At 38.9% G+C, this 19,296-nt stretch overlaps 1 protein-coding gene across 5 annotated transcripts in view; it reads right to left on the reverse strand.

Annotated features, from left to right (window-relative positions):
* Positions 1–19,296, reverse strand: part of TENM3 (teneurin transmembrane protein 3) — a 454,793-nt gene that overhangs the window by 132,509 nt on the left and 302,988 nt on the right. For all 5 annotated transcript variants that reach the window (XM_032618480.1, XM_032618479.1, XM_032618478.1 and 2 more), the window contains one exon: positions 9,397–9,519. In XM_032618480.1, the coding sequence (XP_032474371.1) occupies positions 9,397–9,519 (123 nt within the window). The remainder of the gene's footprint in view (positions 1–9,396; positions 9,520–19,296) is intronic.

The following is a 19,296-nucleotide window of genomic DNA, read 5'->3' on the forward strand; positions in this document are numbered from 1 at the left end:
TAAGGATTTCAAGTCATTAAACGGCATCCTTCCAAAAAAACTCTTCCACTCCCTTCTGCTTATCTTGTAGCAAGATTTCTTACGTTCATACTTGTAACAAAGGATAAGAGGAACAGAGTTGATACTGAACCTTGCTTTGCTCTTGTAATAAGTAATATTCATCAGTGAATACATAAACTATTTGAACAAGTCCCCATTCATCTCATTCAGAGGTATTTTTAATACATTTTCACTTTTTACATTTAATGATTATCAAAATGCTCAACGTATTTATATCATAATCAGGTTGATTTCATCCGAATATGTACAACTAATAACTGCAAACAAAATTCAGTACAGAACAAAACGGATTTTAGAAAACACTTAAGAGTATTATGGTTGCATACAGCAGGTTCTTATTAGTAATCCATTTTATACATATTAGTGTATATATGTCAATCCCAGTCCCCCAATTCATCCCATCACCACCACCCCTGCCACTTCCCCCCTTGGTGTCCATACGTTTGTTCTCTACATCTGTGTTAAAATTCAATATAAATTTGTACACATATTTTGTTTTAGAGGCACAAGAACAAAGTAGTTTGAAGATCACTGATCTATTCTAGCCTTTCCTATGAAATGTGAATCTCATTTTTAAGTGCCTATCAATGTCTTTTGCTTCAAATTATTACACTATTTAGAATGGATTTATTTTGAATTAAAGTCTCAGAATGTGTCTTTTCTAAAGGGTAGATGCTGACCTGACCCTGTCGTTATAATCAGTGATATAGAGATATAAGGACATCACAGATTTTCCTCCGCTTAAATCCACAGAACTGCCAGCTAATATCAGTACAACATTCCTGCTAAAAAGCCTCTATTTGAATGTCAGGAGACTAGAGTTTTGTGAAGGGGCTTTGTCTTTTTAAATTCTGCATTGTTGCTTTTCGAGTCATGGCCCTCCTCTAATTTGGCCAAGTCAAGTGTGGTCATTCCTGTTAGCGTTTTCAAACGCTCTTTATTGACTGTAAACACACCTGGAAGTCGGTGAGCTATTCACACCATTTGATAAACTTGTAAATACTTGGACAACCTCTTCCTCTGAAGCTCATCAGTCCTCCTAGATAAAAGCCTGGAAACAGATGTCTTTCATCATGTCCTGAATTCCAGAAAACTTTGGCTTCAGAGGAAATAAAAGAAGGGCCAGTTTTAGTGCTCTCCAGCCCCCCTTACTGAGATCACTCCATCCTTAAGCCCCCAGAGTCTGAACCTGGGAATGATCATAGGAAACACTAAGGTTGTCTGTAGGTTTTACTAAGAGAAAAAGGAGGAAAGATGGAGGAAAAAATAGACAGGGCAACAGAGTGCCCTGTAGTTATTCTAAACTCAAAGCATGTGGGTTAGGAATCAAACCAATTAAAGCCTTCACAGTAAGAGTGAGACGTACCACATCTTCAAACACAATAAAGTATCATCTTGATTTTTTTTTTCAGCTTGTCCTGCCTCAGTGTGGGAGCCACTAGCCGTCTTTTCACCTACTAACTGTGATTTTTCCTTTCATCAGTTAAGCATGTGTTACAACAGTCTTAATGTCTTAAAATACAGTGGTCAGAGTGTGAAAACATAAAGAGACTGAGTACCACAAAGTTATTGTTATTCCTCTCCTTCTTATGTGATATCCACTTTATAGAAAAACACATCAGTAAAGTGGCATTTTTCAGATAATGCCTTAAAAAAAGAACTCTGTACTCTGAGATATTTTATGAATAATAGTTTACCAGCCCGAGATTTTATAAGGACAAAACAGAGTAGTATTTAAAATCATACTGGTAATTAGGAGGTTTGGTATGTTTGAATATTATTTTGCGGTATCAGAAAACAACCCAAAGTTAAAAAATACTGCATTTTTTGGTCATAGATATCACGAATTTGCTGCCCGCACATCATGTGAGTAAACCAGCCTATAATGATTAAAATGGAAAGGCAGAAAATAAATCCAACTGTGAAAGTCCCGCTCAGCTGCTGAGGAAGGTAAATGATAATATCATTTTAAGTCCCACAGCGACACTAATAATTAAGACGTCAGGAAGCAAGGTTGGGCATTTATAGACAATCAATAGCCCATCCTCCAATTCGATGACCTAACCTTGGATTCATACCCCGACTTTGAGAGTCTGAGAGAACACATCTTTTTATAAACAACCACATGCCATAACTTAACATTGTGGATACAGAGTGTTACATCAGAAGCTAAGTGAATTAAAACACTACCCTGCAAACATAGTTTAATGGACAAAATCAATACAGCACCTAATTAAGGAACTATTATACAACGCAACAACATAAATACTATAAACAATATTGAATAAAACTCAATGCTCTTGCAGCCCCGTTAGCTCTATTTCTTCAATTCACAGGCAATCTTTAACTTGCTATAAAATCTAATTATCTGAAATTGGTTAGTATTTGAGAAAAGTCATACATGCTGAATAACAATGAAAAATTAAAAAGCAATTTGAATTATTTCATTTAAAGAGGATGAATCACGTATATGTAGTTTTTCAATCTGTACTCATACAAAAGGAGGTTTTTTGTTGTTGAGATTTAATTGACGTACAACATTAGTTTCAGACGTACAACATGACTCGTTATTTGTATATATTGTGAAATGATCACCACGATAACTCTACCGTACATAGTTACCATTCTTTTCATGTGTGATGAGAACTTTTAAGATCTACTCTCTCACAGCTTTCAAATATATGGTACGTTTTGTTAACTATGGTCACCATGCTGTACATTATATCCCATGATTTATTTATTTTAAAACTGGAAGTTTTCTTTCTTTCTTTTTTTTTGATTGGAGAAGTCATTTGCTAGAGTTACACTAACCAGAATTTATGGCCTGCACACTTTGTCTTACATTATCCCAAATTATCCTATGCTGAATTTCAGCATTTGTCTTATTGCTTCTTTCCAATAAAGCTAGTGTGAAATGTCCTGCCATGGTATCCTCTACTTTTCCTTATTGTGCATTTTCTAATTCATTGCAAGAGCTTGCGTGAATCCTGTCTTGCCTAGTAATTCACACACTCTGGGAACAACAAATGTGACTGTCTTTTTTTCTCACTGCTATGTTCTCAGAACCATGCTCTGTGCGTGGTACATAATATTATATGCTCAATAAATAAATGCAGAATGAATGAATACTATGCATTCAAAGGAGGATTAAGGAATAGATTTCTTCATAAAATCCAAATAACTAAAAATATAAATAACTAATGATAGGTATTTCTAACATTGCTTTAGAGGATATTTTGATGCCGATTTAAGGAGCTACAAATACAAGTACGTAATCTTGAATTGCAGAAAAAAGAGTGAAGTAATAGTTACTGACATGTATAACCTACCTGTCATGTTCCAATCACTGCTTGGCCCCCTACATGCATTAAATGGTTTTAACCTCACTACTACCTATGAAGAAACAGGAGGTTAAAGAAGGGCTTAAAGAAGTGGCTTAAAGCCACCCAGCAAGCGCACAGCTTTAATCCTTAATCACTCTGCTGTACCAACATCTGCTCTGTGTACAGTTAATGCAAGGCACCGTGTCGGGCCCTTTACGTACTTTATAGCATTTAGTCATCCTATTTTCATTCACTCATTGGACAATACTTATTGAGCGTCCATTACATGCCTATAACTGTGCTGACAGCTTTGAACAGAGAGGTGGAAAAACAGTGTGCCTTACACTCTAGCAAAGAAGACACATATTAAATAGTAATGGTTGTAACCACTAACATTTTTCAAGCATTTACTATGTACCGTACACCATTTTAAGTATTTACATTGACTATTCAAGACCATTCTAATTGATGAGAAAGCTGAAGCACAAAGATGCTTTACAGTAACTTGTCCCAAGTATCAAAGGCATTAATAATGGTCAGAATTATCGTAGGATGTGAAACCAGGTGGTTTGGCTCAAGACCCTATAGCCTTTAACTCTCCGCTCTATTGTTTCTATGCTATAGTATGGTGTGACAAACAGCCAGATTGTGGAGAACGCTGTTACGTCCTCTAAAGGCGTTTGACCAGAATCTAGATCGCTGAAGGGCGTCAAGTAGGGTACTGATATTTCAAATCTGGATCTGAAGAACGGATGAGCAAGTCTAGAGATATGCATCCCAGATAGAAGGTGGCTTCTATAATCCAGGTGAGAGTTGATGGGATCCAGGAGGTATTCTGGAGTTAGAACTGACAGAACTTGATGAATGACTGCACAGGGGAGGTGAGCGCGGGAGAGGTCAGGCATGACCCTAAGCTTCTGGCCCAGGTAACTAGGTGAATGATGTGCCATTTCCTGACACAGAAAGAGAGGCAAATTTGGAAAGAAGCATGATGGGCTAGTTGTGTTTTCCAAAGATGGCCACAACATCTCCCATCCCACATGTCCTTGTGCAATGTGTCCCCACCATTTCCCCAGTCAAGAGTGGGGTTTAATTCTCCATCTCACGAATCTGGGCTGATCTTACTGACTTTCTTGACCAAGCAGATATGATGGAAGTGACATCCCGGAGTGTCCAATGCTCTAGGTCATAAGAAGCCTTGTAACTTCTGTCTGGGTCTCTTGGAATGCTCCCTCTGGGGACGCTCCTCTTCAGAACTTGTGCTCTGAGAAGCCCAAGCCAAGTGGAAGGCTGTGTTTAGACGTTCCAGTCGACAGACAGCATCAACTGCTAGCCCTGTGAGTGGGCTACCTTGAATTTCAGTTTAGTGGAGTTTTCAAACAGACCAAGCAACATCTGAAAGCAATTTCATGAGCGACCCAAGCAAAAAAACAAAAATTACCCAGTTAATCCACAGAACCATGAGAGATGATAACAAACTGTTCTTTGAAGCCACTGGACTTTGATGTGGCTTGTTAGGCAGTAGTAGATAACCAAATTGGTTGTTGGGTTCGGTTCTAGACATATGGAGTTTGAGATGCCTGGAATACACCCAAGAGGGGATTTTCTAAGGATACTTGGATAGATTTTTCATAGTTGATGTCTGGAGCTCCAAGACAGAGAGATCCAGGCTGCACTTATTGATTTGGGAGCACAAAGAATGTGGCGTAACACATAGCACATGGAACGTAAATGAAGTCGGGAGAATGGATCCAAGGACCCAGAGATTATATTCTGAGTGATGGCAATGTTTGGGGATCGGGTAGAGGAAGATGAGTCAACTAAACGAACTGAGAAATCACTGCCAAAAGATCAGGGAGAAAGTGGAAACGGTATCACAGAAACTAAGGAAAAGGATATTTCAATTAGGAGTGATAGGTTACCTACTGAATGCTACCAAGAGCTCAAATGTGATAAAGATCGTCGAGTATCAGCTGATGTTATTGGCAGGACAACCGATAAGTCGGGAAGACATCCGTGTCTGTGAGTGACGGTGGCAGAGGACTGTCATGAGGAAGGAGCCTGAAGAAGCCACACTGTCACAGGAGTAAGTAGAAGGTGAAGACATGACTTCACGGCGAATGTACACACCGTGTTCCAGAAGGGCTGGCTACACGGGGAGAAGAGAAGGATGGGGTAGGGCAGGGGTAGGAGGCAGACTCAAGGGTTCTTTTTTTTAAGACTTGAGAGACTTGGGAATGTTCAAATGTTGATTGGAAGGTGCCAGCCAGTTGAGAGAGGAAATTCTGAAGTACAGAATGGGATCAAGAACGCTCTTGGAAAAATTAGTAAGAAAAGGATGGAAAGACAGATCGAGATGCACATAGGAATGGAGCTGTGTTTACAGGAAATCAAGGTCTCTGTTTTTTTTGCTGAATAGAACACAAGGTCATCTGCTGAGGGATTGAAGCTTCGAGGATAGTAGGAGAGTTGGAAACAACCGTTGAGACGTGTGGGGAGAGAGCCTGCAAGGGAAACACAGAAGGGCTGCCAGACTGTTGAAGCTGATCAGCCAAGAGACAGGCATTACTCCCTCTTTACGTGGAGGAAATTGAGGCTCAAAGAGGTTGAGTAACTTACTCAAGGTTACAGAGTAAACAGATGAAAGAGCTAGGATTTGAATACAGGGCTGCGCGGTGCTCTCCAGCACATTAGGCTAAGTGAATTCCTCGATCCAGCGGAATAATTTTAGTTTCTGGAAAGAGACTGGTGTTTGAACTAAAAAACTTCATCCTTGCCTCTTTATTCACATTGCCCACTTCCATCAGTTTTGCCTGAGACCTCACACTTGACATCTCATCTCTAAAATCTGTAGTCAAAGAACGTCTTAGGAATAATCAGGAAAGAGTCATGGCGTGTAATAGAAATTCTTCTTTTAAATACTAAATACCATTTAGAAGCTTTGGTTCAGTATTCACTTAAACGCGAGCAGGGAGTTTAGCACCATGATTGTTAGCACCATGACTGTTCCTTAGAATTGTATTTATAAAATAAGAATAAAACAGGGCTGCATAAAGAAGAGCACTGCGTCTAGAAGCCACAAAGTAATTTCCCCATCATGCTTAGCACGGTTAATTTTCCCAGTGAGCTTCATTCAGAATTGCAAGAATTTCTTAAGGGTTATAATCTCCTAGAGTTTCTAGAGATGATGTGATCTGGTTCTCTGCACAGTTTATAAAACTGAAGTAGTAGATGATGGTGCACGGTCTCTGCCGGTTCATCAGGGATGCTTAAAAGCAGTGTTTGTAAGGTACCTCCCTTCTTGCAAATACAGTCCCCTCCTGCCTGCTGCACTCCGGTATTTAAATAAGTATTTAAGAGATACATACCCAGAACCTTTACCTGGAAAAACGAAAATAAGAATTCCTTACCAATTTAGGGTTTTTCGGGCTACTGAAAAAATAATAAAGATAACAATGAGACTATTATTTAGGTCACACTTTGGACAAACTCTGAGCCCCGAGATAGCCTTCTTTCCATAAAGAGAAATTCCTACGAATGCCCCTGTCCGCTTGGCAGGCTGCAGGATCCGTTCTCCACTATATCTAACTCATTCTGGGGCATCTGTCATCTCCTCCTTATGTGGGAGGCTAGGAAGATGGTCCTTCGTTTACAGGCATACAGTACGTCCCCTACATATGAACCTTCATGTTGAGCACTTTCAAAGATGCGGACGTGCATCTGGTTCCAGCAAGGAACCAGCACCTGTGCCATCAGTGTCAGGCGTGAGTGACACTGCAGCTCGCCCTCTGTCCCCTATGGCTGACCATCCCTCAGCTCTACCATCTCCCACCTCCTCTCCCTCCTCCAGGCAGTAACTCTTCTCGCCTGTTCACTGGATGCCAATCCCTGTGTGCCAGCTGTTGTACTGGACTACTGTACTTTCCAAGGCACTGTCCTGTAAGATGAAATATGTGTTCTTTATTTTTTGCATTTGTTTTTTTATGTATTATTTGTGTGAAAAGTATTATAAACCTATTACAGTACGGTACTATGTAGCCGACTGTGTAAGTTGGGTACCTAGGCTAACTTTGTTAGACTTACGAACAAATTGGAGTTACGAACGCGCTCTTGGAACGGAGCTCGTTTGTATGTAGGGGACTCAGTTGCTCCAGTTGCTCCACTGGCACCTGTCAACTGCGCCCCATGCGTTCTGTGATCACATGGGAACTTCAGTCCCTCTTAGGGAAGTGGACTTTCAGAGCCGTGGTTTTGAAACTGTGGCCCACAATCCTTTGTAAATTGTGAAATTATCTGAGTGAGTTTCAGCTAGCATTTGTGATAAATGGGAAATTCAGTAAAATAGAAGAGAAAATCCCAAGGACCAGCACCGAGGCTGTGGGAGGGTCTCTGAAGCCACAGCTTTCTCAATATCACACATTTCAAGGACTGTGACACTCATTAGCCACACTCTATTTTCATTCTGATCGTAATAAAAGGCTAGGATGTTGTAAAATAGACGAAACGTCTATAATAAGCATTTTTCTCTTCAGTCTGTAAAAGAGTTCCCTACATGTGTGGTTAACAAGTGCCATCTGACCATTTTCATGGGAACGATCCACTTTAAAAGCCAGTCTAAATGGCAATCTCTATAAATCAGAAATAAATACTCTTAATTTCTGTGTAGTTATGGATCTGTTCATGTGTGTGTTATCAGTGCATAAAAAATTAAATAGTTGTTTAAAGTAATTATATTTCACTTAATTGAAATTTCCCACCAACAGTTTTAATTAGGTAAGCTTTTCTTCACTCCTCTCTAATCCACTGTGCACTGACTTCCACCGCCACTGTCATCAGCCACCAGATTATAGTTTTTTGGAACGTATAGCACTTTGTATCAAAAGACTCCATACAAGGGTGGGGTAGCGGTATTTATTATTACTATGAAAATCTAATGTCTTATAAAACCTCTCAGCCTCCCCAAGAAGGAAGAGGAGTGTCATAAAGTATTATTGTTAAAATAAAACAGAAGCTGGGAAAGCAAAGAACAAAAAAAATGGTAAAAGCATTAGTCACAGCCAATGGGTACATGTAACATAGCAGCATATATATAAATACAAATAAATATATTACAGCTTCTTTCTAGTCTCGCAAAGAAATTAGCCACGTGAGGATGAACGTAAGAGATGCCAAAGCAGAACAAAGGTACCAGATAAGAAGAAACGAAAAGGAAGAAGAGCCAGGGCAATGCTTAAAGGCAAAGGATGTATTTCTCACGTGACAGAAAAGGTGTCTTGATCTGGTTGCTTTGAGACATAAAGTATTATGACATTTTGCAAAAAGTCAGAGGATGCCAAATGCCAAGACATACATACAAGCACATACACATATATAAAAATAATAGACAGATATAAATATGCTTACATATGTACATATTTTTCTGAAAAAAATGAAATACAGCATTCTCTAACCGCTTAAATTCCATTTTTAAACTCAGAGCCAGTTGATTTGAAAGTCTGTTAGTTCAAAGTGTAAACTTTTGAAGGTTTAAAGAAAGGGCAAACAGAGGAAAGGTCAATAAATGAGAATCCTTTCATGTGTTTTGTATGTAAAAGCTTTTAAAACAAAATGAAGATAGTATTCCAACTCCACATACTAGCTGAACAAGGAAAGCTCAATATACCCGAGGTAACATGAGATGATACACTGAATTATAATCTATTTACAGACTAAAAATAAAACAAAATGCACACTCGCAGGAAGGAAATGCAGAAAAGCCTAGCCATCGACTCAGAAGGCAGAGCACTGTGTTATTCCTATAATAAAAATGCGAATTTCCAATCCTTCAAGTAAGTGAATAAAAGTCACTCATTAAAAGATAACATTTGTAATTCCGAAACCTTTTCCTTCTCCCATATAAAGATGAATGTTACATGGGTAAAAATAAATTTATTTTATTTATAATGTTAAAAGAGATGAAATGTGAAAAGAGATGTTAAAAGAAAAACACAGGACACATAATTCTTTCTCTTACCATTGTCACCAGAAGGTAACGATACAGTGTTCGTTGGCATGGTATCAGAATTCACTTTTCCATTCTCAAATGTGTCATTTTCAGTCTGCTGTAACTGCCAGTTGAGGCCAAAGAGATGCATTGCTGGGGGTAAAAAAATGCAAGTTGTTGAAAGGTCTGCTGCTTCTAGCTACAATATCACATGGTATATATGTTTGTAACAAGAGTCACATGTAAAGTTACAATTTCCATGTTCTGAAATACCAAAGACGATTGCATAATAGAAATTAGAAAACAAACAGCTCCTCAGTGAACATGGCAGCACTTTGAGAAAGATTTGATATTACTCAGTTAATTGGTACCGGGAAATTCTTAGGAGCGAATCATTATTTGTTCTGCTTTGTTCCAGTTCTACTCTGCACCATCATTTAAGTAAGCGGTAGTATGCTCTCTAGCAGTACTTGCCAAACTTACATGACCACAGGCCACTTGCACATGTACAACACTTTGTTGCAATATCTATAGGTTCTCAAGAGATATGATGCTATTCTCTGGGATTAAGGTAACAACTGGTCCCACAGACGAATCTGGTGCATTGAAATGTTCAGAATGGATTCAGATGCACAAAATACAATAATATTCGAATGTTCTAAATTTAAGATAAGTAATCTTCGAATTTATGACTTACAATTCAGCAAGAGCACAGATCAAGCAACATGCATATGTATCAGGTGATTTCATACAGAGTTTCTGATGTGGGTTTGATAATCTTATAAACTGATACAAAATTTGTAAATGTGTTTACTAATTTTCTTGATGTAAAATACTTAGAAAATAGGTAACTAGACCATATAATTATAAAGAGAAATGTAATATAATTTATCATTTTATATATTATTTATTAAAAATATTTAGAATAATCATCACTGTCATATTAACCATTAACACTTAACATTCATTTGTGCTCTATAGCATATAGTTTAGGAATTAATCCCTAAGGAAGGCCAAGTATCCATGGGGAAACCCAGTGACTGTCATATTACTATATCACGAAGGAGAATTTTTCAGCATTATTTGACAGTATATTTTCATTATACATGTTGGAATTTACCAGAGAGGTGGAGAAAGACATGTTTAAAAAGTATTGTTAGAGACAGAATGATAACAATCACTGTAGAAAGCCCTCATTAAATATCCAATACATAGTAACAAAAAGTCCTTATTAAATATCCAATATATAGTAACAAGCCCTCATTAAATATCCAATACATAGTAACAAAACTAAAGGAGTACAGTGTAAAGAGGACAGGCTTTAGATGTAGTTAGATCTGGGTTCAACCTCAATCTAGGATTTAACCTTAGACAAATGATGTAATTCTTTTTAATAACTTTTTTTTCTTTTATCTGAAAATATCTTTATTTCACTTTCATTCTTCACAGATGTTTTCACTAGTGTAAAATTCTGGATTGGCTTTTGTCTTCTTTGAGCACTTTTTTCTTTCCTTGGCTGCATTGGGTCATTGTTGCTGCGTGTGGGCTTTCTCTAGTTGTGGCGAGCGGGGGCTTCTCTTCATTGCGGTGTGCGGGCTTCTCATTGAGGTGGCTTCTCTTGTTGCGGAGCACGGGCTCTAGGTGCGTGGGCTTCAGTAGTTGCAGCACATGGGCCCAGTAGTTGTGGCGCACGGGCTTAGTTGCTCTGTGGCATGTGGGAACTTCCCGGACCAGAGATCGAACCCATCTCCCCTGCACTGGCAGGCGGATTCTTAACCACTGCACCACCAGGGAAGTCCCAAATGATGTAATATTGTTAAACATTAGGTTTACTTACAAAACGAGGCTGGATAAACCTATCTTATTTAATTGATGTAAACTTTCTGGACAGTATACGTTAAGGCACCTAGCAGGACGGTCCGTAGTATATACGTCTTTTATTTATTTGTTCTCTACTCCAGGTTACTTAACCATTTGCAGTCACCTGACCAGACCATAGAACCTCTCAATAAATAGTCCCCTCTGTCTGCAATGCTCTCCACCCACTGCAAAATACCTCTTCTCCCCTCAGATGGTCGGTATCAACTTCTTGGGAAAGCACTCCGTGACTGGGTGAAGCATCTCTCCCAATATTGTGTATCTCATTTGCCTTATACAGTATCTGCTACCGAGTAGATCTCGATAAGTATCTGTCAAAGAAACAGACTGTATTTTCTAAGGTTTTAAAATGTCACACAATACTGTTGTGGATAAAAGTATAGTAATTCAAGGAAAAATTAATAAATATAAAATATTTAAATATAAAACAAATACATAAATGCCTAAAAATGGAATGTTATATTATTAATAATGAATTAATGACTAGTCAGTGTTATGCTCTATGAAAAGTAGTTTTGTGAAAAGTCCACTAGCATTATATATAATTGATTGACTTTTTTAAAAGCGTCAACAGCTTGGTGACATTCTATTACCAGTGTCACATTCTTCTGTTAACAATACCTGATATAAAATCATCCTATAGTAAGAAACATACTAAACATAGATAGGAACATAGCTGTATCCACTCTGTACAATTTGTAGCAAACGTATATACTCATAACTCCCTGCTTAAATTACAGTTTTCCAGCAATTCCCTTTAAAGACTGATTTTTTTCAAGGATTAAGATATAGGTTATAGAATTCTCCAATATACAAACTGTCAACTTGTAAAGAGGTATAACTTATGTCATTTTGCATTAAATTATGTAGTGTTTGAGTGGTAAAATGTCAGAAGCTTTCTAAAAATGTATCGCTTCACACAGTTTTCAAGGTTTCAGATAATTCAGCAATTTCTCAGTAAAATAATGGGTGCTAGGTCCGCATACAGTAAAAGTTTTGATGGGCATACTCTGGCATAGCAATGATAAATATTGCAAAAGGGTCAAAGTTTCTACACAAAATAACGTACCATCATTGTGAGCTTTTATGTAGCACAGAACGTCTTCCTGGGTGATAGATTTGCTCATATTATCGCTTTTAATAGACTGTGAAGAGGAGAGACAGTCCATGGGGTCAGGCACAGGCGTCAAATGTTAAAAAGTTATGTTATGTTTGTGTCTGGAGAACTATTTTACTTTTTGTCAGATGGGCAACAGCTTTATTATGTATTTTTTATTACAGAAAATCTCAATAAAATGGGATTTTGGTTCTACTTAGGATGTCGTATAATGAGAGCTGTACCAAAAAATATTATATCTTCTTAAACACTGTTTTGAAATATGTACTTTGAAAGCGTTGGTGTTTGGTGTTGAGTGAAGCTCTTGACACTTGTTATGTGTAACTTAAGATTTTTATGTAAATACAGGGTGAGATTGACTCCAAAGTTAATGAGAGACAGAGAGAGACAAGGACAAACACACAGAGAGAGAGAGAGGGGTGGGGGGGGAGGCAGCAAACTCAAAGTCAGAGTGCTACAGAAATTCCTGAACGCTGCTATAATAAAACTACATGAGCTCTCTTGGCAGACAAATAAAGGGAGAATTAGAGAAGTAAAATAACATCTGTAAATAAAGAAGGATGATCCCAATTCTTTAATGCCCAGGCTGGAAAGCAGATTTGAACCCATGAGAAGGCATTGCTGCCACTCTTCATGACGGTACAATGGATCCTTGGTTTGCGCAGGACCTGATGGAGGGTGTGGCAAGAGTGCCAAGGAGAGGCGGGGAGCTCTGTGCTCTGCTGAGCCCTGGACCCCTCTGGGCAATGGCTTAGGTGAGAAGGTTCAGGCTGGCAGCCACACCAGGCATTCTCTCAGCCACAGACAGGGTCCTTTGTATTAGAGCACTGGGATGCAATATTTTTAAAAAATAAAATATCCATTGAACACAACCTATGTGTCAAGTGCTGTGCTTCTCTTTCACCCGGTATCTCATTTAAGCTTCACAAAGGCTCCGTTGAACAGTTACTTTTTTTTTTTTCATTTTAAATCTGCAAAAACTGAGACTTTTTGAGAGTTTAGGGTTCCAAGCAAGTAAGCAGTGGACCGTGACCTTAAACCCAGACCTTCTGGTAATAAAGGGAATACACAGCACGATACACCTCTCTATCCTACCAGAGGGCAGTGGAGTGTGAAAATCCACACAGGAAGGAGTCGAATGTAACTTCTGTGGGGGTCAAAGGCTAGAGATATGCTTCTCTACCATATCTAGGAAACCAAAGGCAGAGAGAGACAGTATTTGGAGTTGAGAGCGGGAAAGATGTTAATCAGTAACACTTGTGTATTCCAATCACCATTCTTCTATACAGTACTTTCCCACATAGCATATTGTCTCAAAGGAAAACTACACCCATATGATGACGATTCAATTAGTAACAGGCTACTCTGGTTGACTCCGAGAGTCTTCAAGTAAGCTGTATAGGTGCGTATTTTAAAGTTACAGAAATTAGTACTCATGTAGATTTAAGCAGTTCCGTGTGTTTTTCACATTTTCAAATGCCTTGATATCTATCATCTTCTAATAAGGTAGCATGTGACAGGATCATTATCCTTGTTGTATGAGGACGAAACACAGGCAGAGAGGGGATCAGTGACACACTCGGTGTCTTTTAAAGTTAGTGCATAAAGAGGACTCAGGACACGAGACCTCCTGACCCCGTTTCAGGATTCCTTTTTATGCACTGTGCTGTTTTCCTACTTAACCTGAATCAAAACTGAGCATTCACATCAAAGAAATTTTTTTTTTTTTTTTTTTTTTTTTTGTGGTACGCGGGCTTCTCACTGTTGTGGCCTCTCCCGCTGTGGAGCACAGGCTCCGGACGCACAGACTCAGCAGCCATGGCTCACGGGCCCGGCCGCTCCGCGGCATGTGGGATCTTCCCGGACCGGGGCATGAACCCGCGTCCCCTGCATCGGCAGGCGGACTCTCAACCACTGCGCCACCAGGGAAGCCCCAAAGAAATTTTTAACAATTGAACACAAATTGTTAATTTATCTCTCTTTTGACAGTAGCAAACATGATAAAAAGTTGTCCACGTGATAAAACTGGCTTCTAAATACAAGATGTTTACCAACTATAAATGGTTGTATTTTTGCAAGATCATGTGTAAGTTGCTTGCTGGGAATTGGAATACATTTTCTCCACATTAAAAAATCTTATGAATGGTGGTTAACTCCCCAGTGTGTCTACAAAAGTCTGCCTGTATATCCAACAGAGATATGTATACAAAACTACAATGAGGTGTCACCTCACATTGGTCAGAATGGCCATCATCAAAAAATCTACAAACAATAAATGCTGGAGAGGGCGTGGAGAAAAGGGAACCCTCTTGCACTGTTGGTGGGAATGTAAATTGATACAGCCACTATAAAGAACAGTATGGAAGTTCCTTAAAAAACTAAAAATAGAACTACCATATGACTCAGCAATCTCACTACTGGGCATATACCTGGAGAAAAACATAACTCACAAAGATACATGCACCCCAATGTTCATTGCAGCACTATTTACAATAGCCAGGACATGGAAGAACCTAAGTGTCCATCGACAGAGGAGTGGATAAAGAAGATGTGGTTCATATATACAATGGAATACTCCTCAGCCATAAAAAGGAATGAAATAGTGCCACTTGCAGAGACATGAACAGACCTAGAGACTGTCATAGAGAGTGAAGTAAGTCAGAAAGAGAAAAACAAATATCATACAATATTGCTTATACGTGGAATCTAGAAAAATGGTACAGATGAACTTTTTTGCAAAGCAGAAATAGAGACACAGATGTAGAGAACAAACGTATGGACACCAAGGGGGGAAGGGGGTGGGTGGGATGAACTGGGAGATTGGGATGGACATATACACACTACAATGTATAAAATAGATAACTAATGAGAACCTACTGTATAGCACAGGCAACTCTACTCACTGCTTCTGTGGTGACCTAAGTGGGAAGGAAATCCAAGCAAGAGGGGATGTATGTACACATGTGGCTGATTCACTTTGCTGTACAGCAGAAACTACCACAACACTGTAGAGCAACTATACTCCAATAAAATAAAAATTTTTTAAAAAGAACAAATAGGACAAATGGAAATCAAAGAGTATGATGAGAAATTTGAATCCAACAATATCACTAATTTTAATAAACTGTAATTCACATTCCAAGTTAAAAAAAAAGAAATATGTATACACGTGGCACCAAAAGCATGAACAAGAATGTTCACAGAAATATTTGCAATAGCCCCAAACTGGAAGCAACTCAGATGTCTTCTGGCCGTAAGATGGATAAACAAATTAGAGTAATAATCATACAATGGAATTCCACACAGCAACGTAAATGAATGAACCCATCCCAGACGCAATGATGTGGGAAAATCTCACTAATACAACATCGAGCAAGGGAACACATTCACGAAAACCATGACTACTGACAGTCCATGTGTGTAAGCTTCAAAAGTAGGTAAAAGCCCCCAGAGTGACTCTCTCTAGGGAGAAGGGGGTAGGTGATGACTGGGAGAGCCCCTGGTGGCTTCTGGAGAGCTGGTAACATTCGGTTTCTCTGTCTGGGAGGTAGTTTCACTGGTGTGCTCACTTATGTTCTGTATACTTTTCTAACTACATATTATACTTAAATACTTTATTTAAAGTAGGCCATCTGATACATAGCTTGGCTGAAGAATGTATGTTTTTACCTTCCCTAAACCCTCTCTGTAGGCGCTTTTCTCTATAAGGCGCCTAGGCATTCCTGCCTACGAGGCTGCAGGTGAGGCAAGTATGACAGCCTGTTACAGCCCCTCCCTCACCCCGATAACTAGAATAAACTAGTGTAAATCTCAGGTGTCAGAAGGAAAGCAGTATGATTAAACAAATTCACATATTGGGTTAATGACTATCAGCCCACGGCCCTCCCAGACGGACTCGCAGTTTAAAAACGTTATAACTTGGCTGGGTGAGGATGTGAAGAAATTAGAACCCCTGTGCACTGCTGGTGAGGTTGTAAAATGGTGCAACTACTATGGAAAACAGTTTCGTAGCTCCGCAAGAAATTCAAACTAGAAGTACCATATGATCCAGAATCCCATTTCTCAAAATGAGCTGAAAGTAGGAGTGTCAAAGGGATATTCGCACATCCATGTTCACAGCAGCACTATTTACAACAGTCAAGAGGCAGAAGTGACCCACGTGTCCAATGATGGCACGATGGATAAAGAAAACGTCGTGTATATATATAAATATACAATGAAATATTATTCAGTCTTAAAAAGGAAGGAAATCTTGCCGTAACATGGATGATCCTTGAGGACATTATGTTAAATGAAAGAAGCCAGCCACAGAAAGACAAATACTGTTTGATTCCATTTACATGGGCCACATCTAAAACAGTCAGACTCAAAGGGGCAGCCAGTGGAAGGGCGGTTACTAGGGGCTGCAGATGGGGGATGGGGAGTTGTCGTTTAAGGAGTTTCGGTTTTGCAAGATGAAAACAGTTCTGGAGATCTGTTGCGCCACAGTGCGAAGAGATCACAGACCCCGTGAGCTCGCCAGATTTGCCGGTCTACCATTTAGATCATGCCCTTAATTTTCTTGCTTCCATGCCTGTGTTCCTCATAATTCCTGGTTTCTAAGGTGCCTCCCTCAAACTCTGCCCGACGAAATCTCACTAACTCCTTAACGTCTAGTTCATATGACACTTATTTATGAAGTCTTCCTGGAATTAGTATCTATTCTACACTGCCATAACACTTTATATTATTGTACCTTAAACATACCACCGTATATGTGAATAAATTTTTTACCTTCTGCTGTGTGAGGAATGGGCGGTTGTAGGAGAAGCAGAAATGGATCGTTGCAGCTGGGGGTTAACATAGGTACTTTGATGGGAAAAAGATGAGTTTGTGGGGGAAGGGAATAAAAGTACAGGCTGTTAGCTGTGGAAAAATGGGAGAAGATAGTTATGGGGAAATTTTAATATGTAACTCAGCTTTTTCAATATTTTGCTTAGAGTTGCTCTTAGAGGGCTGGCTCTCTGTAGCTTGGTTCCTGAGAAATAGGGGTGACAACAGAGAATCTGAGACTGGTGAGTCAGAAGCAGTCTTAGAAGGCACTAGTGCAATTCCTCCCTTTTCTCAAGGCAGGAGAACATGGACTTCCACGATGATTCCCAGTCAGAACCCTTTTAAATCAGCTGTAGTATCTGGCATTTGTCATCTACAAAATTTGTGAGCATACTTTTATACTATCACCCATCTTCTTAGTTTTTTTCCCCTGTTATTCTTAGATTGTAACCAATTTCAAGATGTTTAAAATATTTCTTATGTCATTCAAAAACATTTGTTCTGTAACCTTTTATTTTTTTTTCTATAAATGTTAATTAAAAAACCTCACTAACTGAAATAATTTTGAGACAATATGATGGTGAATATCTACCAGTGAAATTTTATGAAGAAATTTTCTTTCGGGCTCAAGGACCATTCAAGTGAGAGAAATTTCCATTCCTTTTATTTTTCAAGGCTGATGGAGATGAGAGGAATCCATGGTATTCTAGCTATTTCACCTCCTCGCCACAGAAAAAGGGCATGCCATTGTTTTTAACCGATATATGTTGGTTTGATACTTAAAAGCCAGCTTGAAAGACTTGAAACCAAAATGTATAATTAAAGAAAATTATATATCACCAAGGAGCAAATTCAGTGCCATTTTTAGCTCCTTGTTGAGAGAAAAGGTGCCAGAGTTTGATCTTGTCTCTGGGGACCATGCCACTGAAGTTGTTATCACAGCTACTATTATTTCTACTGGCATGCCTGTGTCCCAGATGCTGCCAAACGTGAATGGGAAGAAGGGGTGGTGACAGCTGGTGACATGGTCCAGCAATTTGCCAGAACCTTGGAGCAAATTACAGGGGATGTTGTGAAGCGAACACAGAAGCAAGCACCCTTGCCATCAGAACCCTGAACCCAGCTTATGCCACCAGAACCCCGAAGGGTACACTCTGAGGCTTTGGCAACTTAAAATACTGCTCTTAGCAGGCCTGCCATTATTGGCTAAATGCTGTTTAATATTACAAGATCAAGCAAACATTATCACAAAGACAAAAAATATGGGATAACATGAGAACCAGATTCTGGTAAGAAAAACTAAGCTAAAAAATATCCTGGAAGTGTTTGCAGTGCACTTGGGGTTAGCCTCCAAAACCTTTAAAGTTCATCTCAGCAAGCTAAGGTCCAAAGCTTTCCCGTCTTATAATTCACCTCACAACCACCATGGTACGTTTCCCCCCGCAAAGTTATCTTTCTGAGAAAGAATCGTTAAGAACATGTTATCAGAAGCTGCAGGAAAAGAAAATCAGAATTTGATCTTTTTTATTTAAGAACACAGTTTTCAACATAGATTGTCTGTGGCATCTTGTGGAGCCTTTAGCTTATATTAAAAGAGACCTGGGTCCAAGTCTCAATTCTGGCTCTAACTAGTTGTGGAAACTTGGCAAGTCCCTGGGCTTCTCTGAGGCTTAGATATCTTATTTATACAAAAATCTGAAGAGCTTGCACTCGATCTTAAAGGTTTCTTCCAGATTTATATTGTATGATATGTCAATATAATATTTTAAAATATAAATAAATATTTAGGCTAAATCATTGAGCATAGGAAAAAAAACATCTGGCATCAATAAGATATCAATATATTAGAATACCAATGCCGTCGCTCCTTTGTTTTCACTTTAAAATAAAGTAAAATTGCATGGGCTCAAACTATCAGTTTATGCATACGATTCCTTGGGTATCTTTTTATGTTTCAATTTCATGAATACATAAATATACATGATGCACATATACAATGATTATATTTTACAGAAGAAATAAGAAGGGTCCTCTTAAATACAGGGCAATGATTTGATCTGACACATGCTTCCACAATGCAGCCAAGTTTTCAATGTAAAATGAAAGCATCTCATGTAAAGATT

Source organism: Phocoena sinus, chromosome 21 (assembly GCF_008692025.1).
Source record: "Phocoena sinus isolate mPhoSin1 chromosome 21, mPhoSin1.pri, whole genome shotgun sequence".
In the NCBI taxonomy this organism is placed as follows: domain Eukaryota; kingdom Metazoa; phylum Chordata; class Mammalia; order Artiodactyla; family Phocoenidae; genus Phocoena; species Phocoena sinus.